Raw genomic sequence first — 23363 nt, forward strand, 5'->3', positions numbered from 1 at the left:
AAAAGAGACAGACAAGCCCGGCCAATTCACCGTCTGATGCAGCCTCAGTTGGCAAGTTAACTTCCAGGATCTTTATCCGTGCTCCGTTGTTTTGGAATCATGCTTTGGACATTAGTTCGATATTATGATATGATGATATGATTGTACCTTCCACTGTATGACAATATTTCTATCTTTAGGGAACAAATATCCAGTGTTGGAACTTCAGCACCCAGCACAATGGAGGCACAGAGATTATGGCTAGTTTGCAAGTTAACTGGCTGGCTATTGTCTGACAGACTATGGGACACCACATTAACTATGCATACTGTCGACCAATCAGAGTGTTCATTAAAACCCGGGTGTAGGTGACATCATTTACACCAGGAAGTAGATTGGAATTCTAAATGTGCTTAATTCTCATTGCACTGGGCCTTTCAAAAATAAAACCATAACATAAAATAGACGATAGTGCTTCCTCGTCAGTTAGCCGTCATTAGCTTTCTTACTACTGCAGCAGTAGGTTGTTGTAACGGGGGGAGAAAAGAAGACCTAATAGTAATAATACATTTTAATAATAACTTTATTTATATAGCATTTTTCAAAACAGAAGTTACAAAGTGCTTTACACAATAAAAGAATAATAAAACACAATAAAACAGTGACACAGAGAAAACAAGGATAAAATGACAAATGATAACTTGAAAATGCGTAGAGCAAAAAGTTGATAGAAAAGCCAATCTAAAAAAGTGGGTCTTTAAGAATGTTTTAAAAGTCGATACACACTTAGCTAATCTGAGCTCTTCGGGAAGTGCATTCCATAGTTTTGGGGCCCTGACAGAAAATGCTCGATCCCCTCTTGAAATGAATTTAGATCTAGGAACAACTAGGAGAGACTTTCCCGCAGACCTCAGGTTACAAACAGGCTCATAAGGAATTAACAGATCTAAAATGTAGTGCGGGGCCTGTCCAAAGGACCTAAAGGACTAGAACATTTTTGTCTGTAGTTTAGCTAGTTAGTAAATCCAGCTTTGGTTTTGCTTTTTTTTTTGTTTAGGAGTGTTGAAGATTTGGTAGATGGGTGCTTTTCACTGCTCCATATGCAGACAAACTTAGAGGTCAATGTAGCTAAGCATGTTAATGTTAACTTCATGACCAGCCTAGCGCTAGCATTTTCACAATTTCCTGTTGTGCACTCACAAGCTCTCAATTTTCTGCCTCAATGTTAGCCGTTAACCAGTCGCAAAATCACAGATCTTTGTCACACTGTACCAGGTTGTGCATTATAGCTTTATTATACAATAAGTAGTGGGTTTTTTCCCCAACGAAAGGCTCTAGTTAAATACTTAATACTTTCTCATATGAAGAACTGTGACACTTTTTAAGCACTGGTACTCTGTGCAACTCTAGCATGGACAGTCATGTGCCTCTTCAGGTTTGAGCCATTGGCAAACCCTTGTCCACAGAAACTGCATCTGTATGGCCTCTCCCCTGTGTGGCTCCTTGTGTGTATTTTCAGGGATGCTTTTTCAGTGAAAGCTTTCCCGCAAATGCTGCACTTAAACGGCCTTTCCCCTGTGTGGATTCTGGCGTGCTTTGTCAAAGCTGCGTTGACAGCAAATCTTTTCCCACAAAAGAGACATTTATAAGGTTTCTCCCCTGTATGCACTCGGCGATGCTTTGTGAGATTTGATATGTTTACAAACTTCTTCCCGCAGTGGTCACAGCTGTAAGGTTTGTCCCCTGTGTGAAGTCTAATGTGATTTTTTAAGTCTGCACCACGGCGGAATCTTTTCCCACAGCTGTTGCAAGCATGCGGCTTCTCGCCTGTGTGGATTATAAAATGCTGGTCATGTTTTGATTGACAGGTGAATCCTTTTCCGCAGATTCTGCATCTGAAAGGCTTTTCCCCAGTGTGGGTTCTCATGTGAGCTTTTAATTTCATCAAGTTAGGAAACTCTTTACTACAACTGTCGCACTTGTACAGTTTCTTGTTTGGTTTCGGCTCAGTAGTCCTTGTTGATCCGCCACTGTCTGGTTCTGATACTGCAGAGCCCTCTCTGTCAGATTCAGATGAGATGTTGGCTAGAGCCTCTTTCTCTGCTACACTCTGAGTTTGGTAAAGATCTGAATGCAGAGACTGATGTTCACTGTGGTCACTTCCATCACAAGCAGGAGTCAACTTAAAGATATCAGCCTCCTCCTGCAGTAAAGGCTGCTCTCCCTCCTGACTGGTGCAGAGTTCCTCCTGTTCCTCTTTAATCTGTGGAGGCTCTGGGTCCTCTTGACCCAGACTGAAGTCCCTCTGCTGGTTACAGTGCTGCTGGTCAAGGAGAACCTCCTCCTTAACAACAGATGGCTGTGGGAGGTCTGAAGGGGGGAGGAGAAAGGAAGGGACACTTGATCAAACAACTAAAAGCCTATATTTAAGTGGTATAAAGATAAGCCCTGACACAGGAGCCTTTGGTTGTATTGGTTGTTGTCTCTCCCAAAGGGTCTTGTGCTGCTCCATTAGTCCCAACGGGATGCTAGATGGGGTTGATTTGTATGTGCCATTAGTATTGTCCCAAAGACTTCTGTACAAATCAGCCTAACAAGTCCTTAATTTTTGAAAGTTTAAAAGTCCCTTGGCAACATACCAAAACATGTGAGAGAGAAGAGATGTGCACAATACTTTGCGGAGTAAGAAGGATTGTAAAAATGGGTTCATGTTTATTAGTAATGAAAAAAAATCAAAACAATTCATGACTTTACAAATAAGTGGGCCTATATATACACGCTATCTGACTACTTATGATCTATGACCTTAGTCAATTTTTGTGAAGAACATATTTAGACATTGTTACTTTATTGGGCAGCATTCACTGGACTGACACAGGGAAGATGAGGATGACATGAAACAAACATCATGAGCGGGACTTGAACTCATGACCTTCACTCCTGTGGCCTGTACTTTAGACCACTGAGCCACAGTGACCTGTCACAAACTTCACTTGTAGGCTGAATCCCATTTGTGTTTCCATCTTTGTGTTTTGCTTTTCTTAATTCCTCTCTATGACCGGGGAAACACTGGGGAAAGTCATGATACACACCTTGGCTCTAGTCTTGCTTCTCTTTATAATGGGTAAATTACAGTATTTTGCTTTGAGAGTGGCCAGTCCACTCCCCTTAGTTATTTAAATTCTTGAGACAATAGGAAAGCTGAGGGGGGTATAGAGTAGGGGAAAACATCAGAGAAGGTTCTGGTGGGACTGAAGCCCAGACCAGCAGGGGAAGGCCTGCATGTAGACCCAAAGACAGGCGGACTGCCACTACATCTGGACATGAAAATCTACCCTAAATGATAAGGAATAAGAGCAATCATTTTATGACCTGGGTTCAATTCACTGTCCATCCAGGAGTTTAAGAAAAAAACAGAGAGGAAGATTGAGGGGAAAAGTGCATTAACTTACATTGGAGTTGAACCCTTCAGTAATGATGGTTATCTTACAGTGAATTTTGTCATGTGTAAAGTTTGAGGTCACTACTTTGTGAATGAGTGGAAGGCCTATCACACATCTAAAATGCTCAAAGGCTTGTATATAGGCCTTCCCATGTGAATGATTCTGTGCCTTAGCTCTGATACAGTAATGATAAATTAAGCAGGATTGCAATGTACAAACTAAACACACGCAGTCTTGCGCCATCTTTGATTTCGTTACAATTGAGATTTGGGGTATACTTGTTTTTAACTACGTTTTAAAATTAATTTGTGTAAAGGAGATGTAGCGCGGTGAAAGAAGACAAGGGATTATTATATACATCTGTTTGGGTAAATTAAATGAGCCAGCACAGTCAGAAGTAATGTGTAAACACATGAGCCAATCCCGACTCAACTACTAGCAAAGGCTTGAGAATAATTTATACCTCAATTGATTCAAATCGGTCTGCTTTTGTGGAACCATTATAATAGCTATATAATGAATGGCCGATCCCCGTAATTGTTTCACCGAGAAGAATAACGTACAAAGATTTTACAAACCTGTTCTGTGTAGCTTTATCTCAGGCTTCAAAACGATATCCAGCAGCCTGCGCTGACGGTCGATCTCTTCCTCGTACACTACTATAGTTTTTTCAAACACTCCTAATATTTCCTCAGCAGCCGCAGTTAGTCGCTCGTTGACGAACGTCCTCAAACTCTGGACTGTAGACATTTCCACTGAATTAGACACGAGATATTTTAACTTTGCAAGCAGCGCAGGCAGCGGAGTCTAAACAAACTCATTCAGCTAACTGAACTAGCTTGCCCGCTCGACCTGTGTCTGAAATAAGAGAACCAGCGGAACGCATCTCGGATGGTTCCGCCAGATACTTGTGTTCCGCCGGATCGAATAGTAACATGCAACATGACAGCCTTCCGGTCCGATTTTTTTTTTCAGAATAAAAGCGGAATTTCTACAAATCCACAACATTCAAATATTGATTAAAACACTTATTTTGCCCCAAAAACAAATAACAAGATGCAACTATATACTCTGTACAAAGTTTTTATATGATAATAATTAATAATTGGTTAGTTAATTTATAATTTTATTGATGGTTTTGGTCCTAGTTGAACACATTAGCTTGGGCCCCTCTGCATCCTTGCCTGACAATGTTCTCCTACAGAAACACTAGAGTCTTTTAGGTAGTTTTCCCAAGATTAATTAGGTTACATACTTCCACTATGTAGCCTAATTACAGAATTCACTTTCACTTTGACAACTCATAGCCTACATCTCACACACTTTCAATTTTCACCCTGAGTGAAAGTGTTCAGGCTCCAAACACCAAACAGAACAGCTTGTAACAGGAGTACAAACAAGTGAAAATAGCACAACTGCTGCTATCAGCTTGTCATCACAAATTGGGACACTAATGATAACATTCAAAATAAAACGTAGCTAATATCTAGGCTATACTTCTGCTATGCAACTCAAAGTAGGCCTACTGCAATGTTAGGAATCTTTGTAGCGGATGAAATACCTTTGAAATACCTTGTGTTATATAGTAGTATAGTAGTAGCTATTAGGAGTGTACTATAGTAGTGCACGAAGAAGAGATCAACCGTCAACGCAGGCTGCTGGATATCGTTTGAAGCCTGAGATAAAGCTACACAGGTTTGTAAAATCACAATGTTCTTAGTGAAACAAAGGGGGGATCTGTCGCCCATTTTATATTATTATAGCTACAAGGGTCTCAATAAAGTAGAAAAAAAAAAGCGCACATCCCAAATACTTTCTACAGGTGCTGGATCAAAAACAGTTTTAACAGAGAGAAAAAAAAGCGTTTTATACAGTGTGCTGATTCTACTTTTTTCTCCCTTTTCTCTCACAGTGAGCCCGATTTGAATCATTTGCTGTAATTCACAGCCGCCTTACAGTTGACTCTTGTGTTAAAGGAATACTTCACCCCAAAATTAAAATTCGGTCATTACTCATTCTCATGCCAGTACAAAATCGGATGGGTGTTTTTTCTTCATACAACTTACTAGGCTTGCTGCAGGAGAAACTGCAGCATAATCCAAGTCTTCTGACGCCATGCGATCGCTCTGAGTGGAAAAAATGACATTTGATCCATTATTTAATGCAAATTGAGTATTCCTCCATTGTATTCAGCTTCAGTGCGTGACTTTTGCATTAAATAATGGATACAATTATGTTTTTTTTCCCACTTATAGAGAGACCGCATGGCGTCAGAAGACTTGGATTACACGAGTTTGTACTGGCATGAGGATGAGTAGATAATTACCAATTTAAATGTTTTGGTGAACTATTCCTTTAATACACTACTTATGATTGGAGGAGCTGACTGCAGGCTCCCAGGACTCAGATATCATCAGAATACTTAAAATATAGGTTTATATTTATATATATTGATATATTTATATATTTTCTCCTTCCCTCTTCAGAGCCCCCACAGCCATCTGTAGTTAAGGAGGAGGTTCTCCTTGACCAGCAGCACTGTAACCAGCAGAGGAACTTCAGTCTGGGTCAAGAGGACCCAGAGCCTCCACAGATTAAAGAGGACCAGGAGGAACTCTGCACCAGTCAGGAGGGAGAGCAGCCTTTACTGCAGGAGGAGGCTGATATCTTTAAGTTGACTCCTGCTTGTGATGGAAGTGACCACAGTGAACATCAGTCTCTGCATTCAGATCTTTACCAAACTCAGAGTGTAGCAGAGAAAGAGGCTCTAGCCAACATCTCATCTGAATCTGACAGAGAGGGCTCTGCAGTATCAGAACCAGACAGTGACCGCCAGCTCCTCTCTCACAACTGTCATGTAGCTGAGAGCCAAGGTTACAAAACATCCAGCTGTGGGAACGCAGGATCAACGAGGACTACTGAGCCAAAAAAGAAGAAACTACAAGTGTGACAGTTATAGTAAAGAGTTTCCTAACTTGATGAATTTAAAAGCTCACGAGAACCCACAATGGTGAAAAGCCATTCAGATGTGACACTTGTGGGAAAACGTTCAACTGGAAGACCAACTTAAATACACAGAAGATAACTCACACAGGGGAAAAGCCTTTCAGATGCAGAATTTGCGGAAAAAGGATTATGCTCTAAATCGAAGCGTGACCAACATGTTACGTGAAATGCCGCATGCTTGCAACACCTGTGGGAAAAGATTCAGCCTTGGTGAGAGTTTGAAATATCATGTTAGAGTCCACACAAGCGAAAAACCTTACAGCTGTGTCCACCACGGGAAGGAGTTTATTGACCCCTCAAATCTCACAAGGCATCAAGTGCATACAGGGGAGAAACCTTACGAATGTCTTTTGTGCGGGAAAAGATTCGCTCTCAGCTCAACTTTGACAAAGCACACCACACAGGGGAAAAGCTGCATAAGTGAAAAAGCAAAACTGAAAATACACAAGGAGCCATACAGGGGAGACACCATACAGATGCAGTGTCTGTGGAAAAGGGTTCACCACCAGCTCAAACATGAAGAGGCATCTGACTGTCCATACTAGAGTTAACCAGTGCTTAAAAAGTGTCACAGTTCTTCATATGAGAAAGTATTAAGTATTAAACTAGAGCTTTTCCAGAACTGGTACACTTGTGTAGTGTTTTGACATATTTTAGGAGGGAGCGGGGGGGTGTCATTGCTTTCTTGGTTGGAAAAAAACACTACTCATTGTAAAATAAACCTATAATGCACAACCTGGTACAGTGCGAAAAAGATCTGTGATTTTGCGACTGGTCAACGACTAACATTGTACACTCACACGTTCTCAAATTGTTTCAGAGCTTGTGAGTGCGCAACAGTAAATTGTGAAAATGCTAGCGCTAGGGTGGTCATCAATCACAATCAGTTAACATTAACCTGCTTAGCTACATTGATCTCTCCTTTGCCCCCATGGCCGAGTAGATTCTGATGAATATAAGTTAATTAAATTCCTTAAAGTTAGAACTTCACTTGCTAGTTCGCAGTGCGTTCATGTTTTCTAGACTCCATACAGGCTCCATTCAAGAGTTTTACTTATCTATGGAAAATTAAACCTGTTGGATTTATTGAAATTCAAAAATACAGTTTATTTGAATTAACACTTTACAAACATTGCCAATGTAAACAAAACATGTTAGCAGCTTCAAAATACATAGCAAACTTGTGTTTAGTTGTCACATGCTTTCAAAATGACAGCTCTGGAGCCCAGAATGACTGAGTGACCCACTGATAGATGGACTAACTGACAGACCCAAGCAGGAAAATACAGACAGATAAATATACAGTTAAGAGAGACAAGTAGGTGGTCTGACTGACAGACACAGCATGTATTCTATGATTTAAAAAAAAAAACCTGCATCACTGTTTTTTAATCACTTTGCCTCAGTTTTATTGTGGACTTCGAAGGTAAACTAAAATTAACTACACTTTACAGTTCACACACACTTGTGACAGCTAAAAGCATCCACTGTACTGATGCAGTCACAATAAAACTTCAACCACAAGTCAAAGCACAATTAACGGGTAGGCCTGACCTGACATCCATCCTCGCTCTCTCACACAGAGACACACGCACACATAAAAAAAGCAAGCATTAACTGCAATACCTGAGACAAACACAAAGTGATGCTAAAGCTCCACTGCAAAACAACCCTGGAAACATAATTTATTTAATTGATGAGTGTATGTTTGAAATGAGAGTAAAACCTCTAGTGACTCTGACCCACTCTGAAGTATGGACATTGTGAGCATTCTCACAATGCGACATCTCACTAAGCGTTACCTGACTGACTGACTGACCGACTGCCTGGCCTGAATTTGGCTCGTGATGCCCTCGGCTGTGCCATGGGGAAAATAATAAGAAATTTAAATCAAACCAATAAAACCATCAAAGATTTTGACATTTTTTAAGCACTGGTACTCTGTACAACTCTAGTATGGACAGTCATGTGCTTCCTCAGGTTTGAGCTGTTGATGAACCCTTCTCCACAGACACTGCATCTGTATGGTGTCTCCCCTGTATGGCTCCTCCAGGTTTGTATTTTGAGTAAAATCTTTCCCGCAAGTGCTGCACTTATACAGCTTTTTCCCTGTGTGGATGCTGGTGTGCTTTGTCAAAGTGAAGCGGAGAGCAAAACTTTTCCCACACAAAAGACATTTATAAGGTTTCTCCCCCGTATGAACTCAGATATGCTTTGTGAGATCTGAGCGATCGGCGTCTTCCCACAGTGGACACAGCTGTAAGGATTTTCACCTGTGTGAACTCTCATATGATGTTTCAAATCCTCACCACAGCTGAATCTTTTCCCACAAGTGTTGCAAGCATGAGGCTTCTCGCCTGTGTGAGTTCTCTTGTGTTTATTTAAATTAGACTTCTGGGTGAAAGTTTTCCCACAAGTGTCACATCCAAACGGCTTTTCACCAGTGTGGGTTCTCATGTGAGCTTTTAAATTCTTTACTACAACTGCCGCACTTTTGCAGTTTCTTGTTTGGTTTAGGCTCAGTACTCCTAGTTGATCCTGCGTTCCCACAGCTGGATGTTTTGTAACCTTGGCTCTCAGCTACATGACAGTTGTGAGAGAGGAGCTGGCGGTCACTGTCTGGTTCTGATACTGCAGGCTCTTTCTAGAGCCTCTTTCTCTGCTACACTCTGAGTTTGGAAAGGATCTGAATGCAGAGACTGATGTTCACTGTGGTCACTTCCATCACAAGCAGGAGTCAACTTAAAGATATCAGCCTCCTCCTGCAGTAAAGGCTGCTCTCCCTCCTGACTGGTGCAGAGTTCCTCCTGTTCCTCTTTAATCTGTGGAGGCTCTGGGTCCTCTTGACCCAGACTGAAGTTCCTCTGCTGGTTACAGTGCTGCTGGTCAAGGAGAACCTCCTCCTTAACGACAGATGGCTGTGGGGGACAGTCAACTGCACGGCGGCTCAACAGCCAACAACTGAGAATTGCAGCCAATTTCTGAATTGATTAAAATAGCACTTTGACTATTTACTGTTGTGCATTCACAAGCTCTCAAACAGTCTTCTGCCTCAATGCTAGCCGTTAACCAGTCGTTAAATCACACTTCTTTGTCACACTGTGCAGGTTGTGCATTATACCTTTATTAAACCATAAGTAGATGAAAACATGTACTCTTCACATTCAAGTTTTTCCATACTTTCACAATGGTCACTAGGAAGTGCAAGCATCAAGGAAATCACCTCTTCAACGAGCATCTATTGACACATACTGAAAAGTGACATCATGTAAACAGTCGTCCGCGTTGGCGGAGAAGTCAAGTGACAGAAGTTGTCTCCATTTGTTTAAATGGTTCGACATTAGATGTGATACTGATCTATATACATGAGCTTAAAAGGCACATTTAGCAAATATGTAATCTATCTGTGAACCTCTATCACACCTGAGTCTCATTGATAATTAGCCTAAACACACACAATCAAAAAGGCAGAGTGTTTGATTCTTTCCACAGGCTCCTGAAAATACATTAGATACCATAGAGAAACTCTAAGGGCTCTACTGGGATTTTCTGTGAATTCTAATGGTGTCTACTGGTTTCTATTGGTAGGTCCATTAATCGGTAAACAATGCCATGGAGAGCATTATGATGTTGATCAGTTAAGATAATGGCTTCTGGGGAAAGCAAGTCAGGATAGTAGTCAGTCAGTCAGTCAGGATAGTAAAGTATGGGATAAAAAGCTGACTTCTTCACAGCGAGAAAATCACCAAACTCCTGAGTACATTGATGGCAATGCAGCCACTTTGACAAGGTTCAGCCGATCTACGGTGTCACATGGTTTTCAGGAAGTCCATGTTTTGAGTTTGGACCCTCTGTGTGGGTTCTGGTGTGCACTTTCAAATTGCTGCTGACAGCAAATCTTTTCCCACACAAAAGACATTCAAAAGGTTTCTCCCCTGTATGCAATCGGAGATGCTTTGTAAGAGCTGAGCCGTCTGCAAACTTCTTCCCGCAGTAGACACAGCCGTACGGTTTCTCACCTGTGTGAACTCTCATGTGCTTTCTCAAACTTTCACCACGGCTGAATCTTTTCCCACAGGTGTTGCAAGCATGCAGCTTCTCACCTGTGTGGATTGTAACATGTTGGTCACGCTTCGATTTAGAGCATAATCCTTTTCCGCAAATTCTGCATCTGAAAGGCTTTTCCCCTGTGTGAGTTCTCATGTGTTTATTTAAGTTGGTCTTCCACTTAAACGTTTTCCCACAAGTGTCACATCTGAAAGGCTTTTCACCAGTGTGGGATCTCATGTGAGTTTTTAAGAGTGACATGTAAGGAAACTCTTTACTACAACTGCCGCACTTGTGCAGTTTCTTGTTTGGTTTAGGCTCAGTACTCCTAGTTGATCCTGCGTTCCCACAGCTGGATGTTTTGTAACCTTGGCTCTCAGCTACATGACAGTTGTGAGAGAGGAGCTGGCGGTCACTGTCTGGTTCTGATACTGCAGATCCCTCTCTGTCAGATCCCTCTCTGTCAGATTCAGATGAGATGTTGGCTAGAGCCTCTTTCTCTGCTACACTCTGAGTTTGGTAAGGATCTGAATGCAGAGACTGATGTTCACTGTGGTCACTTCCATCACAAGCAGGAGTCAACTTAAAGATATCAGCCTCCTCCTGCAGTAAAGGCTGCTCTCCCTCCTGACTGGTGCAGAGTTCCTCCTGTTCCTCTTTAATCTGTGGAGGCTCTGGGTCCTCTTGACCCAGACTCAAGTTCCTCTGCTGGTTACAGTGCTGCTGGTCAAGGAGAACCTCCTCCTTAATGACAGATGGCTGTGGGGGGTCTGAAGGGGAAAGGATAAAATGAACTATTTTTAGTGGTAGGAACAAGGGACACTTGATCAAATAAATACAAACATATATTTTAACTAGAAAATATGCTCAGTAGAGCACAGACCTCCGCCATGTCTGATAACCACCTTTTGGTGATATGTCACGCCCACCACCACGCCTCCTTTTGGCCAATCGAAATGAAAAGTTAATCAGTTCTTCCTTAACTAACCATCACACCAAGTTTTGTGCAAATCCGTACCTAACATTTTTAGATATCCTGCTAACAGGCGGATGGACCTACGGACGGACAAGCAAGCACACAGACGCAGGCGAAAACATTACCTCCCTGGCGGAGGGAACTATAAGGACAGTATCAGAGTCCAGGGAGCCTATAGTCAGCTCCAGTAATGGTCAATTATGATCTATTCCTCAATTGATCCAAATCGGGCTGCTTTAAAAGATGGAACCTATGAGGTGACTATTTGTTTCACTAAAAACATTGAAACTGTGAAACCATTGCACAATAATATAATATGGGCGACCAATCCCAATCATTGTTTCAACAAGAATAACAAAGAACATTGTGATTTTACCAACCTGTTCTGTGTAGCCTTATCTCCGGCTTCAAAACGATATCCAGCAGCCTGCGCTGACGGTCGATCTCTTCCTCGTACACTACTATAGTTTTTTCAAACACTCCTAATATTTCCTCAGCAGCCGCAGTTAGTCGCTCGTTGACGAGCGTCCTCAAACTCTGGACTGTAGACATTTCCACTGAAGTAGACGTGAGAGACTTTACAAGGAACACAGGTAAACCAATTCTCAGCTACAGCTAATAGAACTGTTTTTTGTGCGTGTGTGTCAAGGTTTGTACTTCCGCCGGACTCTTCTTCTTCTTCTTTCCGGCAGGCTAAACGCCCGTTGCCGTGTTGCTGCCTCTCACAGATTATTATGAGTATTACACTTTCTGCTTAAATCCATTCCAGACCTCACACCCTTAGGTGCAGTAGCCTACGTGGAGAAAACAAAATTAAGCTCTGATTTGACAGTTGTGTACTGATGTACCACAGGCTCGATCAAATATTTTGTAGTGACCGGTGACACGCCAGACTCTATATAATGTTACACTATTTTATGCGGAAGAGTTCCTGTTTTTTGTGCTTATTTTATTGTTAAAGCTTATATCACATGGGGAATGTATCATAACTACAATAAAATCATTAGCTAAGATAAAATACAAGCATATACCAAATAGTTAAGATTAAACACAGAAAAAAAACAGAACAGAATAGAATGAAAAGTGTCATGTAAACAGTTGTCGGCATTGGTGGAGGTGTCAGGTGACACAAGTTGTCTCTATTTGTTTAAATGGTTCGAGACCAGCTGTGATAGTGATCTATATACTGTATATGAACATGCACATTTAGCTAATATGTAATCTATGTGTGGACCTATATCACCCCTGAGTCATTGATAATTTAAAACACAGACACACACCTGTAAGAGGTAGAGTGTTTGATTCATTCCACCGGCTCCTGAAAATACATTAGGTACCACAGAGAAATTCTAAGGGCTTCTACTGCAATTTACTTTCTATTGGTTGGCCCATGTTGGTGAAATTCAACCATGCCATGAAGAACATACTGATTTTGTTCTGTTTTGGACTTTTATAGTGATTTGTTTTGCTTGGCGCTACATTTAATAATCCAATAAGTACATTTTGTCATTTAAACCGTCCCTGCAACTTACCAGTTTAGCAGAGGTATTTTTTCACCCCAGGGAATCAAACCTTAAATCGCATTAACTGGATCAGATGAAAGCACAAAAACAATCATTTGTTTTTTCTTTTGTTTTTTTTTTCTTTTTTGGCGAGGATGATGGTCAATGTTTTGTTTTATGTCAACTAATTTCACATCATATGCTTTGTCCACAGATATATTACATATATACAGCACTGTGCAAAAGTCTTAGGCACCCTAGATTTTTTTATATAAATTTCTTAGAAGTCTTAGATGTTTATTTGTTTTCTGCATTAGTGTGTCAGTAGACTGCTGTTTATTGTAAGTTTTTGATATTCAGAAACTTTTCATTTAATTAGTTTTGAAAGCATCTTCACTTTATGGATATCTTTGACATATGCCTAAGACTTTTGCACAGTACTGTATATATATATATATATATATATATATGAGAAAATCCTACATGTAGCACTATAAGTTGGCATGGTTACTGCCATAAATATACTGTTGTAGTTTAGCTTAGCTACTATGTGATAGCTATTAAAGTAGCTGTGCGGTCCCTTTTGTTTACTTTCTACATTCCACATACCTCAGCTGAATAAAAAAAATAATAATAAAACCAACTAAAGCAAACTATTATGCAATCATTTCATTATCTTTAAGTACACAGTTATTATCTAGTCTCTGAACTAATAAATCATGCAAACTAACAATAAATCAGGGCCATTTGCCATTCCCATTTGGACAACACAAACATTTATGAAACAACAAAATATCACATTGTAGGCAGCGAAGGCATAGTTTCTACATATCCACTATCTATGAGTTCTGTGCACACTCCCACTTTGGTGGCTACAGTCACATGAGGCTTTCTCGACCTCTGATTGGTGCAGTCCGCATGGTTACGTTTCTCTTTACAGGAAGTGTGGAGCGGGACAGTTTCCTTCTGGAGGAAAAGCACATTGTCACCGTTCACCCCACTGACCCTGCTGTAGTCCTCCTGTCGCTCATCCACCTCCCTCATGTTCTCCACATAACCGCTGTCTGCAGGCCCGACTGTGTTCCCAGCGCTGCAGTCAACACTGGGTTTGCCATCATGGTTTGATGGACTCTCGGCCGTTCCCTCTGTGTAGTGTTCACTGGCAAAGTTTATGCTTGGGCAGGGCTGTTTCTGAGAAAGCAATTGGGGTGGTTCCACTTTAGATAAAAGCTCCCCAGATGAAGGTTTATTGCTTTTTAGAATAATAGCCTGTCCCTCCTTTCTTTCCCCAGCCTTCTCTCTGTCATTCTGGCTAAAGGTTGGCTCTTTACAATGGGCCTCAGGGTGCAGGTGGAAGCCACCGAGAATTATTGAGCTTTTCCTCCTTTTTTGAGTCTTGTGAGAATCTGGCAGGGGGCCGTCGTCACTGTCGAACACAACCAGGTACTCCTCCATCTGGTCCTTCCAGGCTACCATAGGGGGAAAGCCCTGGTTGATGATCAGGGCGCTGACAGTGTCTTCAGAGCGCCCGTTCTGGAAAAATACAGGATGACCTCACCACTCTTATCAGGGCAAAAACAACATTTTTTGATATGGAAATGGTGCACAATGTTACCTTGAGAAGTTGAGCGTCAATTCCTCTTATCTTTGGACCAGGAACAGGGGGCAGAAGACACTGCTTCACACTGAGAAAATGAGACTTGTATCAGATTGTCCTTCTTGTCGTCTTGACTTTTAATAAACATTAGTGTTAAGATATATTTTTTTATGCAGGAGATACATACTATTTCCTCTTCATGATCAAGATACACATCACTGCAATAAGCGTAAATGCAGAGAAGATGGAAACCAAAATCCAGAATGGTCTCTCCTTCTGATTATCTAAATAAAAAAAAAAAATGTTTCAGTCATTATTAAAGCAAACTATAACAGTCACTGCTTTGCTGTAAAGCCAAAGATGGAGTAAAGAATGTTAGAGACTTACATTTAGGGACTTTCCTGTAGCTGGTGTTGCTCCACTCGCTCCAGTAGCCATGATCTAGTTTACAGCGCACCTGCACCATGTAAACCTCCCCGGGATGGAGGCTGAACATCCTGTAATGTGTCTGTTTACCTGACGTATACTCCTGCCAAGAAAACATTCAGTTAACATTCACCTCATCCATTATTACCTATTCCAAGATAAGTCGAGTCAGACTCGAGTCACAATATTAGTTGCTTGAGACTTGACTTGAAAAGGTTTCTAAAGTCTTGACAAAAGATCTTGTGTTTGTGTAAATTACTTAGATTGAAAGTCATGAGATTTGTGTCAACAGACGACTGAATTTAAATTCTGTTTTCTGAATTTGTATGGAATGATTGAATTAATTGAGGTTGAAACTGATTATAGAAATCAAACTCATGATGCTCTTACCAAGTTTTTATATGACATTGCATTGAAAAATTCTACATTTAGACATGAGACTTGACTTGGTAATCTACATTTAAACTTGACTTGAGACTTGTTCCTCAAGACTTGAGACTGACTTGGGACTCCAGCAAAGTTGACTTGGTCACACCTCTGCCAAAGAGTCTAACAAAAAACCCCTTGATTGGGTTTGTAAATACCATTTGACCCTGGTCTGGTAGATACTGTTGGTGTGTAGATGATTTAAAAACTATTCCAACAATTCGACAAGTCTTTGCATTTCACTCACCTCCCACTGGTCGTCGTTTTCTCGTTTGACTCTCAGCTGGTAGATGAGGGTGACCCAGCCGGACTGGGTGTCTGTGTCAGGGGGCGGCTCCCATCTGACCAGGAGATGTGGACTTTCCTCTGTCTCCTCCAAAAGCACCGTCACATTCTCAGGAGCGCTGGGCTGCACTGTGTGGAGAACAGACAGCAAAACAAGATATGTAGAGTGCATCCATACCGCTATCTTATAGGATAATCTTCTTTGAGGGGGTTACAGGGGGAAATAGTTTAATTTCACCAACCTTTTTCTAAATATTTCTCAATGAGAATATATGCATTTGACTATTTTGATCATAAGTGTCCCAGTCCCCGCTTTTATTGAGCCACATAGAGTGTAGACACATGCACAACACTATAATCTTTATTTATAGAGCACTTTTCAAAATCAAAGTTACAAAGCGCTTCACAACAAGGAACAGGTACAACGAATAAAATGTGTGGCGCAAAATAAAAACTGAAGGTACTATATAAATAAAATAGATAAAAATCGTGTAGAAAATTCAATAATGAATGAGGCAACTTGGCTAAAATCAGACAAGGATTAAAGGTAAGATTTTCAATAAAAGTACGTTTTTAGAAATGATTTAAAAGATGACTCTACTAAATCATATCTAATCACAAAAAATCCTCTCAGATGGAGGATCTTATCTTCTTAAAATCGTATGCAGTGGGGTCTGTGGGCTAAGATATAATGTATTTATATGTTGGTCCTTGGTGTGAAAATTTTGGGAACCTGTGTTCAAGTGCAACGCTCTATCAATATGTGACAGATTTCAAGACACTGATCCAAATGCATTGGGAATCCAACACAACATGTATGAATATCATGCATCATGTGAACCACACGCTCCACTACCTGTAACCACACCAAACATGTGAAATTTGATCTGAGGCTGTCGACAAGTTTTACACAGGGAGCAAACCAGTTCCTCCTCATTCTGTTCAGGTTTTCATTCGTGCCTCCCATATCCATGTCCATCGCTCATCACTCAGTACTTTTCCACTCTCGACTCGACTGAAGACGGTGGCACGTGCCTCAAAACCACAGTGTCAATCTTCCACTGAATCAGTTACTGCTTTGTTCTACTCGTTCCGATTCAAGTTACTCAAAATGATGAATACACAGATCTGGTAACACAGTGGTTTAAAGTGTGTCCCTCCTCCTGTCTGTCATATACACAAAATCACACTGTTGATCGAAGTAGATTTAATTCTTTCATCCCCCACACTTGCCTTCTTCTATCAGATATCCATCAGGGCATGACGGATATATCTATGCATCAATATTATCAGTCGATATTAGCCTTTCACCGATTTTGCTCTGATAATATTAGCATAAAAATATGAAACTCGGGCAAAACAACTTATGGTTAATTTGAAACATTTTCATAATTACACTACATCTTTAATTTACTTTTGAGGAAAAAGCAGAATTGTACACAGAAACCTGGTGTTCTTCACTGATTTAGCTCAAGTAACTAAATGTTTGGCCCACAATGTAGAAGAAAAAGAGATCCAAGGCAGTCCAAAGGAGGTTAAAAAGCCTTTATTGTATTTGGCTATTCATTATCAAAAGTTTAAAAACCATAAGCACCATTTCACTTTTCAATAGGGCATAATGTGAGATCATTTCCAGTTTGTGTGCTTCCTCACCATGATGAAGGCAGCAGCGCCGAAATATACGCATGGTCACAGTTATTAGACTTTTCATATTGAATAGCCAAATAGAATAAAGGCTTTTTAACCTACTTTGGAGTGAATTGGATCTCTCAAAAGACCCATTTTCCCTGTAGTTCAAATTACAAGTTACTCAAATTCTTATTCAGATAACCTCTTTGTTTTATTTGTTATGTTGCATTTTGGTTTTCTTTAACGAGGGAATACTTGAATACTTGCTTTCATTTATTTCTACATATTTCTTGCTCATCCTTTTATCATCAGGTTTTTGCTGGGTTGTTATTTCTTATTTTTATTCAGGATGAGAGGGTAATATGTTGCTTTTGACTTGTGATTTGAATAAACTTCAACTCCAAGGTTTGCTATGTTCATCGCTCATCCATACCCTGTTTTTTTTTTTTTTTTTTTTAGAGGAACAGCTTACCAATATACATGACGTCCACCTCCAGGGGGTCGGAGGTGGCGTTGCCCAGGGCGTTGGAGGCCTCCACCGTCAGGATGTAGTTGACCCAGATGGAGGTCCGGCTCCGGTCGAAGAAGCAGGAGTTCCTCCCTGCCGACCGGTAGTCTGGACACTCGTACGTTCCCTCCGAGCTGCACGAAGAAACAAAACAAGACCTTTACTGACACGGATACGGGTGAACGCTGCCCAGGGCGTTCGCTTACGCACGTACACAACAAACAAGGTCAGCACTGTAAAACTGTCAGCGCTGGTGGGCAGTAAATAGATGTGTACATTCAATAAGCAAGTTAGCACAGATCACAGTGACTGGGGTTAGACCGATATTGGCTTTTTTTTTTAATATCAGATATTCATCCACTGCCAATATGATGGAGGCTCCTCCCTGACCACAGTTACATAAACACAGTCTCTAATGAAATTTTATTTTCTTTGAACATTTATTATTTATTCTTTTTTTTTTTTCTAAAGCCCTAGTGTATCCAAGAGTTTCCCCTACCATTGATATAGATGAGGGATAAATGCTGCTTCAGAGGCTTTTCCGCACTGACAGTTAACAAAATTCTGAAGCAATCGCTGAATCCTTGTAATTTTTTGGTATGAAAACAGTCAAATTTAAAGATACTGAATATCAGCTATCAGTGACTTCAGTCTAAACTATCGGTATCAGCATCTGCCCTCAACAACCCTTATCGGTCAAAGCAGTGACTATAAAAGCCCTATAGGCCAGGCAGTGGTGGGAAGTAACTAAGTACATTTACTCAAGTACAATTTTGAGGTACTTGTACTTTACTTGAGTATTTCCATTTGATGCTACTTTATACTTCCACTCCACTACATTTCAGAGGGAAATATTGTCCTTTCTACTCCACTACATTTATTTGACAGCTTTAGTTACTTTTCAGATGGAGATTTGACACAATGGATAATATAACAAGCTTTTAAAATACAACACATAGTTAAAGATTAAACCAGTGGTTTCCAACCTTGTTGGCTTTTGACGTCTTACAAAAAGCAGTGTGTAATCGGGGTCACATTTCAGATGTCTATGAGTTGTTAACAGCTCCACCAAATAGTGATTTTCCCCTCTAAACCTCACATGGTTTCATTTCAATAAATGTTCAATCCAATTTCAGCAAAAATCAAAGATTAGAGAAAAAGTCCAAAAACTGAAAACAGATTTGTGTATCAGAACTTTGTTTTTTCTTCTTTCCTCTCCTTCCCATTAATCATCTCACGACCCCTCAGATTTATCTGGTGACCCTTTGGAGGGGCCCGACCCCTAGGTTGGGAACCACTGGACTAAACTAGCTAACTGTATATAAAGTAGTTCAAACTAGCTCCACCTCCAGCAGCTACAACAGTAACATGCTGCATACACACTGATGCTTCAGTATTAATAATCTAATGATGTCATATATAATAAAATATCAGTCAGAGGGACCAAACCACTACTTTTACTTTAATACTTTAACTACATTTTGCTGCTAATACTGTTATGTACTTTTACTTAAGTAGGATTTTTCATGCAGGACTTTTATTTGTAATGGAGTATTTTTACATTGCTGTATTGGTACTTTTACTTAAGTAAAGGATCAGAGTACTTCTTCCACCACTGAGGCCAGGCAGAGAGTGGCTCACACAGGGTAAGTGGTTGAAGTGCAGCGCTACTTGCTCAGCAACACAGATTTGTGCTCAGCTGACTGAGCATGTGTGTGTGAACGAGGGAGCTGGTATTTTTCCACTCTGCTGTCCGCAACCTTCCACTGACAATTCTGTCTGGATGATAACTTATCAGAAACTTTGAAGTTGGTTGAGCGAGGCAAATGATGATGTGATGGGTTTTTTTGTTTTGTTTTTTTTTAAATAAATGTATTTCTCAAATGAAGTGGACTGACTCTTCTCTCTGGTAGTAGAGGCGGTGTGTGGTCGGCAGCCCCCCATCGGCACCCGGCTCCCACCAGCAGGTGAACGTCTCCTTCTCGGGAGACCTACAGCTGAGGAGGACTGGTTTCCCCGGTGGAGACACGCCTGGCAACACATGTGACAAACAAGCAGCTCACCACCTTCCAAATTTAGCACTAATACCAGAAAAAAAGAGAAACCTTGGCATCGTGAGACTGAGACATAAACAGCAGGGTTGGGGCCATTCATGAATTGAATTGAGAATGGAAGGTAAATTCCAATTCAGTTTCTGCAGTTGGAATTGGAACTGGAATGTCACCCAGCTCTAAGGAAACAAATTCATTTAATTCCATTAAATTACATGAAATTCCACTTCTAAGAGAGTTTGTCTTGACTTGCTAAACATTATAAATCAAACATTATGAATCACATAAAAGACAGTTAAACAAATCACATACATTCAATCATAATGTGTGTATTAAGATTACATGTTCTGCATCAAATACCACCTGAAAGGTTCTTTTAACATTTTATGATATTCAGTATCGATAACATATAACACTACGTGTCATCTCAGATATGTGGTGAGAAAAGAAAGAAGAAAAATGAAATTAAACTTACTGAAATTCCAGTTCAATTCCAATTCTGTTTCCTGTAGGTTTTTTCAAAATCCAATTCCAATTCCTCGGTTGAATTGGAATTGATGAGTTCATTCAAGAATTGACCCCAACCCTGATAAACATCAGCTTGATATCAATTAACCAAAGATAATGTTGTCATCATCAACACTTCAACTCACTGTTGCACTCTACAGCTGCGGAGAGAAGCGACAGGAGCAGCGCCACCCCGGCGCCTCTCCTCATCCTGGCACAAGCTGTCCCTGCTGCTCTGAAAGAGGAAGTGACATCACCCGCCTGTGGTTAATGAGGCTATATAAACGTGTGTGTTGGCTGCATGTCGTGTTTTTACCAGAAACAAAAGATATGGAGGGAAAACAACTAGCACAACCAATAATTGTTTGTACATGTTATACACATACGGGCCTTTTGCAGGTATCACGCTGATGAAACATGACATAGAACTAAAAATACATGTTTATATATGTGAGCATTAACAGGTAATACATGTTACGATTTGATTCACAGCACCATACAATGTTGAACCATGTCAAACAACACACATCACCAGTCATAAACCTGAGAAAGACTTTCAGGGTTACAAGTTAACAAAGACAGATCAAAGGTGAGGAATATGAATGGACTTTAGGCAAAGTTTGTTTACTTCCTTATACTATGAACTCATCTTCATTCAGACTTACTGACCCAGAAACACACACACACACACACACACACACACACAATCTAAGGAGGGTGAACTAAAAGGACACTAACCTATAGAGATCAGCAGACAAAAGTGAATTTCCAGACTGCTGACATTTCAAACATTAACATACATGTTGGACGTGCATGTTGGTGTTCCAGACGTCAGCAGTCTGGAGAGAGAGAGGGAAAACAACACACACAACTGTAATGTCAAGCTAACTTGTTGCTAAACCAGTGCTTATTTTCTGAGGGTATGTGACTGTGGAAAGTTACTGGAGGCTGATTGATTGGTTTTGAGTGATCGCTTGGCAGATTTATGCCTGGAAATTAGTTTTCAGCTTCCCTTGCTCTTTGTTACAGAATCTCACTGAAATGCTTTGATGCAAAAAAGCCACTTCAAGAGGAATGGGGAAGCTACCTTGACTGGCAGGCAGTCTATAATTTACTGGAGACTACAAAGGGAGTTAATTGTTTTTATTTATTTTTTTTTGTGACGACAATGGCAAATAAAAAAAAAAGAAGTCCAGCTCAAGGTCATGCTGTGACATGTGACAGGTGATCTGACAAGTTTGAACAAGATATTGAGCCAGGCAGAATCTGAAAGAGAAACAGACTTATTCCTTAATTAAGGCATAGAAGAAGAAGTAGCCTGAGTGTCAAAAATTACAATTACAGCCTAAACATTCAGCTTTCACCCTCTCACACAGAGCAGTGTCAGGGGGTAGGACACCCAAATCAGAAAACAACCAATGCCCTTTGTGTTTATTTATTGAGTTATTGTATTTTAGATTATTTACCCACTTTTTACTTACACTACTTGCTAACATATCATGAAGAAGTGGGGTCATGCTGAGGCCATAGCTGCACATAGCCAGCATACCACTATCACCAGCTTCTTTAGTTCTGTCTACCTAATTTACACAACAAACTAAATCCATAACTTGACAACCAGTTTAAACGCGTTTTGATTAAATTGCTGCAATAAAAAATAACACTTTTAAACAAACATTTGCAGTTAAAACTTTAAAAAAAAAAAAAAAAAAAAAGCACAGGTGTTGGTGTTCACTCACCTCTCTCAACAAGGCTGGACGGATGTCGACCCTTGTGTTCAAATCCTCACGGTAATTTATTACTGAACTACATAATTCAACGAGACTAATTGAAGCCTAGATGATGCGTGCTGACAAGTAGGCTTACTGATTTTGAGAGAGAGAGAGACATACAGACAACGAGAGAGAGAGAATTTACTTCAGTCATGGGATACCGGCTGCCTTTGCAGAGGTACCTGAGAGTTGCTCTCGGTCGTCTCAGGTATGAGGAACGTCTCCAATAAATCCTAAAGGAGGAGGGACCTGTGGCCGTGACGCAGGTAAGTGACATGCCCACCTGAGTTCAGCCAGAGAGTGCATGGGCAGAGCGAGAGGTCTCACTTCGGTTTTCGTTTGAAATCCCGTTATCAGTCCGATTTCTTTTCCGCGTGATACTTATTTTAACCAAACACTGTAATGGTTCATACGGAAGAGGATTAGGGCCACATGTGAACACACGTGGCTCTAATCCTAGGTTCAGGTATTAGGAAGCTTCTAGTAGTTTTGGGAGACCTAGACATGTCTTTAAATTTGTCCACAAAAAAAATAATGTATTTAGCATGGTGATGGCATAGGATGAGGGTGAATGTGCCCACTTTTGCAGATTGGAGGGAGGGGCAGTTTTTACCAGGATGCCATCAGAATATTGCCTGATATTCAGAATGAATGGCCATTTTGTTCTCAGCTGTCATTGTCCAGTCTGAAATTGCTCCAAGTTCAACTGATTTAAAAGAGGGGCGCCCCGGAATGTGTTGCCAAGCGCAGAGTCATCCGAGAGACATAAAACAATCACAAAATTGGCTTTTTCCAAATTCTGCCTAGCAACAGATGCTGATTGGCCAGAACATTTTTTTTACGATCGAAACCTATGAGTAAAACCAGCGATTCCGGGACTGGTGCCAGGCAAATCAAAACAGTGTCATAGTCATCAAAAAATCACATTCAAGTCAGTCAGTCAGGTGTCACTCACACACTCACACACTTCTCTATCAAACTATCAGACTTCATCACAGTTCACAGCACAGAGAAAATGTATTCTTTACTGACTGAGCAGTGTGACAGGAAGTAAAAGTTATATTTTCAGGAACATCTAACTTCAGCAGCCACGAATCTCCGCACCTTAGGCTACTGCTATAAATAATCACACAATTCCCTCAATTCTCATCCATGAGTGGTTCTTTCTAAACATAGACGATCTTTGGTATAGCCAGACTGCAGCCGTGT

At 40.6% G+C, this 23363-nt stretch overlaps 3 protein-coding genes and 1 pseudogene across 3 annotated transcripts; 1 reads left to right on the plus strand and 3 right to left on the minus strand.

The window, feature by feature from the left end:
- Nucleotides 1-708: 708 nt before the first annotated feature.
- LOC139666929 (zinc finger protein 239-like) lies at nucleotides 709-1992 on the minus strand. The gene has a single exon (XM_071546278.1). The coding sequence runs from the start codon at nucleotides 1922-1924 to the stop codon at nucleotides 1361-1363; it is 564 nt and encodes a 187-aa protein (XP_071402379.1). The 5' UTR covers nucleotides 1925-1992; the 3' UTR covers nucleotides 709-1360.
- Nucleotides 1993-5686: 3694 nt separating this feature from the next.
- On the plus strand, nucleotides 5687-7025 carry LOC139666907 (zinc finger protein 679-like). Its single transcript, XM_071546246.1, is given in 5 exon segments — nucleotides 5687-5714; nucleotides 5909-6279; nucleotides 6414-6555; nucleotides 6558-6821; nucleotides 6871-7025. Coding segments are annotated over 5 exon segments (960 nt in total).
- Nucleotides 7026-8379: 1354 nt separating this feature from the next.
- LOC139666908 (zinc finger protein ZFP2-like) lies at nucleotides 8380-12003 on the minus strand (annotated as a pseudogene).
- Nucleotides 12004-12397: 394 nt separating this feature from the next.
- Nucleotides 12398-22337, minus strand: LOC139666928 (prolactin receptor-like). Its single transcript, XM_071546276.1, has 9 exons — nucleotides 22122-22337; nucleotides 20529-20617; nucleotides 19723-19855; nucleotides 17789-17958; nucleotides 15650-15816; nucleotides 14938-15079; nucleotides 14738-14834; nucleotides 14569-14638; nucleotides 12398-14486 (listed from the first exon to the last, which is right to left on the minus strand). The coding sequence occupies exons 2-9, from the start codon at nucleotides 20590-20592 to the stop codon at nucleotides 13749-13751; spliced, it is 1581 nt and encodes a 526-aa protein (XP_071402377.1). The 5' UTR covers nucleotides 20593-20617; nucleotides 22122-22337; the 3' UTR covers nucleotides 12398-13748.
- Between the last annotated feature and the right edge of the window lie 1026 nt (nucleotides 22338-23363).

Source organism: Centroberyx affinis, unplaced genomic scaffold (genome assembly GCF_046629955.1).
Source record: "Centroberyx affinis isolate AG114_WGS23_722 - 3 ecotype Tasmania unplaced genomic scaffold, CSIRO-AGI_Caff_v1 ptg005195l_1, whole genome shotgun sequence".
Classification (NCBI taxonomy): domain Eukaryota; kingdom Metazoa; phylum Chordata; class Actinopteri; order Beryciformes; family Berycidae; genus Centroberyx; species Centroberyx affinis.